The sequence below is a fragment of the Aplosporella prunicola genome (genome assembly GCF_010093885.1).
Source record: "Aplosporella prunicola CBS 121167 unplaced genomic scaffold K452scaffold_186, whole genome shotgun sequence".
Taxonomy (NCBI): Eukaryota; Fungi; Ascomycota; class Dothideomycetes; order Botryosphaeriales; family Aplosporellaceae; genus Aplosporella; species Aplosporella prunicola.
In genome coordinates, this window is record NW_022983714.1 from 1 (window position 1) to 4,527 (window position 4,527).

At 48.9% G+C, this 4,527-nt stretch overlaps 2 protein-coding genes across 2 annotated transcripts; one reads left to right on the plus strand and one right to left on the minus strand.

Moving 5' to 3' along the window:
- Positions 1 to 548: 548 nt before the first annotated feature.
- Positions 549 to 1,563, minus strand: K452DRAFT_323205 (uncharacterized protein; the record flags this gene model as incomplete). The annotated part of the gene is made up of 2 exons (XM_033544620.1): positions 549 to 1,078; positions 1,350 to 1,563. 2 exons carry the CDS (start codon positions 1,561 to 1,563, stop codon positions 549 to 551), a joined length of 744 nt encoding a protein of 247 aa, XP_033390862.1.
- A 2,419-nt stretch (positions 1,564 to 3,982) lies between these two features.
- K452DRAFT_323206 (uncharacterized protein) lies at positions 3,983 to 4,504 on the plus strand (the record flags this gene model as incomplete). The annotated part of the gene is made up of 2 exons (XM_033544621.1): positions 3,983 to 4,143; positions 4,201 to 4,504. Coding segments are annotated over 2 exons (465 nt in total), but the record flags the coding sequence as incomplete, so codon positions are not given.
- Between the last annotated feature and the right edge of the window lie 23 nt (positions 4,505 to 4,527).

The following is a 4,527-nucleotide window of genomic DNA, read 5'->3' on the forward strand; positions in this document are numbered from 1 at the left end:
TATGCTCTGTTTTGTGAAAAGGCTGTTTCGATTACATTTACAAACGATCAGCTATGAAAGGGGAATTCGATTTTTTTTTTTTTTTTTTTTTTTTTGCTTATTTATACTTTAGTTTACTGACACGGGCTAAGTGCTCGTAATAAAGAACTGATGGTACGAGAAACGATTATAAGGAGTGACTGCAAACAGGGGAAACTGGGCTAGTTAGTACTTTGTCTCTAATTTTCTTATTTCTCCCCTTTTACAGTACAAAGAAGAAGAGAGTAAAGAGAAAGAACTACTGCCTACTGGAAGATACAACTAGGTTCCGCATTAACAACTTTGGTTTCCTAGTTAAGCCGTCTGCTAGCAGCATCCAGCGGTAGTTTGTGTATACTCAGCGGACAATAAGCACGCTGACCGATACATTCTACAATCTAATATGAGCCTTCTAGCGAAGCCTCGCAATCTCGCTCCTCAGCGACTGAATCTCTTCGTCTTTCCGGGCGATCTGTGCTTCGAGAATAGCCTTCCTCTCCTTGTGCTCTTTTCTCGTGATACTCAGCACTTCAAGTACCTTGTTCCTTAACGACTAGATCTCCGCGTCTTTTAGGGTGTTCTGAGCTTGATGAACAGGGATTCGAGCGCTGTGTTTCGTGCACTATATATAGGTGTGCGATCTCTGAGTCTTTGTAGAGGATTTCAACCTTGGCTGCTGCCAACTCCTCCTGCGCCTCGAGTTTCTCGGTCCTGAGTGTAACAACCTGGCCGTCTTTCTCAAGATATACCGCCTTAAGAGCCGCTGTCTCCTTCGGTTGCTTAAGTAGCTTCATTACCGCTGTAAAGTACCTGTCCTTGATCTTGTCGCCCTTCTGGAGACTCTCGGCCACCTTGAGCTTCTCAGCCTCAAGCGTAGCAGTCTGCCCATCCTTCTGAATACTCGCAGCTTCTAGACTAGCGACCTGGCGCAGACCATCAGCCACGCTCTCGCGGAGCCGAGCAAATTCGCCCCTCTTGAAGCGAAGCTTCCAGCCTTGGCGGCGGTTCTTGTCTTCTTGACGGGCCTTTCTCCTCCGCACGCCATAGCAGCTTGCCTTGGCTGCAGGTCTCGGCTTCGAGGTGTGTAACTGTTAGCCAGTATAACTCTAATAACGCACGGTTTCAGCCCTACAGTTAGTTGTTACACAACAAACTGACTCCCTTACACCACACGTTTATCTACTGCAAGGGAATAAGGATTTCAAAGAGAAACGTGTTCTTTTAGATAGCAACATATATACCTCCATAAGTAGCAGTAATCTAGAAGGAAAAGCGGCGTCTAACTCCTTGCGCCAGCTTAACAGTAACCCTCTTCTCTAGGCCGGCCGTACCCTGCTTTAGCTCCAGAACAAGTTTGTCTAGCTGCTGGATCTCGGAATGAAGCTTGTTGTTCGCTGTCTCGATGAGCTGGAGCTTTGATTGCAGTGTGCTGTTCGCTGTCTCGACACGCTTGACACGCGCATAAGCGTCTCTATCAACGCGGCCGAGTTCGGCGAGATGCGTCATCTCGAGCCGCAGAGTCGCGTCACGATGCTCTTCGCGCATCTGCGCGATACGAGAATCGGGTTCCTTCTGCTTCTATTGAGCTTGAGTATCGTGCTCTTCCTGCATCTGCTTAACCCGATTATTATGCTCTTCCCCCGTCCGCTTTATCTTCGCTACCAGATTATCCCGCTCCTTCTCCATCCGAAACCGCTGCTCTTCCAGCCCCAGCTTAGCACGAGCAACCCTCTCTCTAAGACGGCAGTTCTGAGCGTCTGTCTCCTTGACAAACCCCTGGCGCCTGCTGATCCTGTCTTCTGCGCCTTGGGTCTGGGCGTCGGACGCTATCTTCTCCTCTTCTAAGCGTTGAATTTTGGTTTGAAGACGGCGGCTTTCGTTCGCTGTTGCCTCGACTTGGATGCCGTATTAGGCGCTTTCGTATTAGGCTTGGGTAAGTCTCGCTTGTAGGGATTGGACTTGAGCTGAAAGCTTACTATTCTCCGAGGCGGACTCGAGGACCTATACACTGAGCCTAGACTCATTCATAGCTGCGCGGTCCCCTTTGGCTCGGAGGGCGCTGTTCGCTTCCTCTATCCGCTGGATTTTAGCACGATGCTCTTCCCTCGCCTACTCGTCGCGAGTACGGCATTCCTCCAGCCGCTGAACCTAAGCATAAAGATCCTAAATCCTCTCATCTTTCTACATAGCAAACCCGTTTAGTATCTCCGTGATAGGAGTAAAAGGATTAAGCCGGTTTAGTAGCGTACCTACAAAGTCGTAGAGCCTCGTGAAGGTGTCCTAAAGTATCGTGTCTACGTATTCCTATTCGGTATAGCGCTCGCTAACTATATTAGTAGGTGGTATCTGTTCGGTTTATCCCTAAACTGCGGGATCGAACGGAGGAAGAGGAGGTTAAATGCTAGAGCTCTAGTTTCCCCGAGGGGAAGAACCGGAGCCGAGATCCATCGTTGCAAGCATAGCTAAACGCTGGTGGTCGTGAATGTTTCTCGAACGTGTTCTCGTGATGTTACGTCCGAAAAGATTTATCTTTCGATAAATCTGCATGCTTTCGACGTGATTGAATTCCATAGCGGCAGCAGGATTGTTCGGGAAGGGAGCTCGTACGAGAAAGAATATCGCTTTGTCTGCCGGGTATTCTTTATTGGCAAGGCATTGTTATCGGTAATGTTTTTGTTGACTGCCTTTATTGCCAACGATAATGCATTAGAGAACAATGAAAAAGACTTGCTTTTGTTGCGAGTTGTAAAGCGTGGACCAGGTAGCGGCGCATTGTTCGCAATGTACCTCATGAGGTGATAGTAGTAGAGAGGCTGGCCATGCCGGAAAGAAGTCTGATGAGCTTGTAGGAGAGTTAAACTTGTAAAAGGTGTATACTTAAAGGGCAACAGTTTTTCGCCGGTAGTTACTCTTAGCTTTAAACAAGGTACCTAGAAGATAGTAAGATGAGATGGTACGCAGTAAAAGCGTACAAAACCGACATAAGTAATCTTGTAAAGTTCTAAACGTGCGCAAGCTAGTAGCTACTTCTTCCTATAGTAAGCTTTAAGAAAGCAGTATCGCGCCACTGCATTGATCGATACAGGAAGGAATAAGTGAAACGGTTTCTAAAAAAAAAAAAACAAATCCAGACGATATACAAGACAAGAGAGAGAGAGAAACATCTCCCCTAGTGCCTCTGAATCATGCAGGACAGCTCTTCCGGCACGTACCCATGGATCCATATTTAAGAGACATTTATTCGCGTCCCAGACTCTTGCGTTCCTACATTATGTTATATAGATCAACAGCGTAAACGCCGTACGCGCCAAAGAAAAAAAAGAAGCAACCGTAGAAACTTCCATTATCCAGCCCCGCGCTTCCTTACCCAGCGAGCTTAAAATTTAATATCGTGATGCGCAGGCAAACGAGACGAACTGGACGGATGGGTAGGCGGAGGTTTCGCGTAGATGTGCCGCTGTGGCTGCCGTACCTTCTTGCATGGCTGACTGATGGACGGAAGCGGGGACGGATGGATGTGCGCGCTGCGGTGGCGGTGGCGGTGTTGTGTGGCGCTCCCACCAGCAGCCAGCACGGAAAACACCTCACCCGGCACCGGCACCGGCACCGGGACGAAACTACCTATCCGCCCAAGATAGAAAGGAAACGCGCTAATGTTCTATGCCTAGCGTCGCTTGCTGCGTGCGCTGCGCTGCACTCGCGCTCGCCCTCCTACTCCCGCTCCCGAAGTCTGCACGAAAGACCAAGTAGTCACGTGCAACCCGACAGAGCCAGACCGTAGCGCTTCTGCGATATTACGTAGGGTTACACTGCATTTCAAGGAGCCAACAAATGCATACTGTACCCTTGTAGGTTGACGTGTCCTTAAAAGCACGTAAATTACCCCTCTTTAGCCCAACAAGATCTTGTCCGTCGCTCCTAAGCATCAGCAGTTAAGAGTTTTCAAAGCACCAAGCAGATGTATATGGCTAAAAAGAAGAGCAAAAAGAAGTGCCAAAATGGCATTGCTGCCGTTCAACTAGACAACGAACTTGCAGAACGTAGTTCACGACCGTCCCTCAGCAACGGAGGCCAGCCCGGATTAGATGGACCATGGAGTAGAGACGACGGTACTCTGTACCAACAGTAAGCTTTGCATACGCCTAGAGCTAGATAAAGCTGACAGAGTGATAACTCTCACAGAATCTTCAACTCAGACCAGTTCACCTTTTTCGTCGGCGATCAACGCAAACCCATCGTCGTTCACTCGGCCGCCATCGCACTCCAGTCCCAAGCTCTGCAGGCTCTCATCAATAGCTGCATGTCTGAAGCGCAGGCACGACCAGCAGAGATGACCGATATTAAAGAAGCAGACTTCATCCGCTTTTGTCAGTTCTCTTACACAGGCGACTACACCTCCCCACCACCGACTGTCGAGGAGCCACTCGAGCTGAAGGAACAGGAGACGAAAATGGCTGCTCTACAAGGCGAGCCTGTGCCTGAGCAAGTACAAGATAAGGTAACAGCACC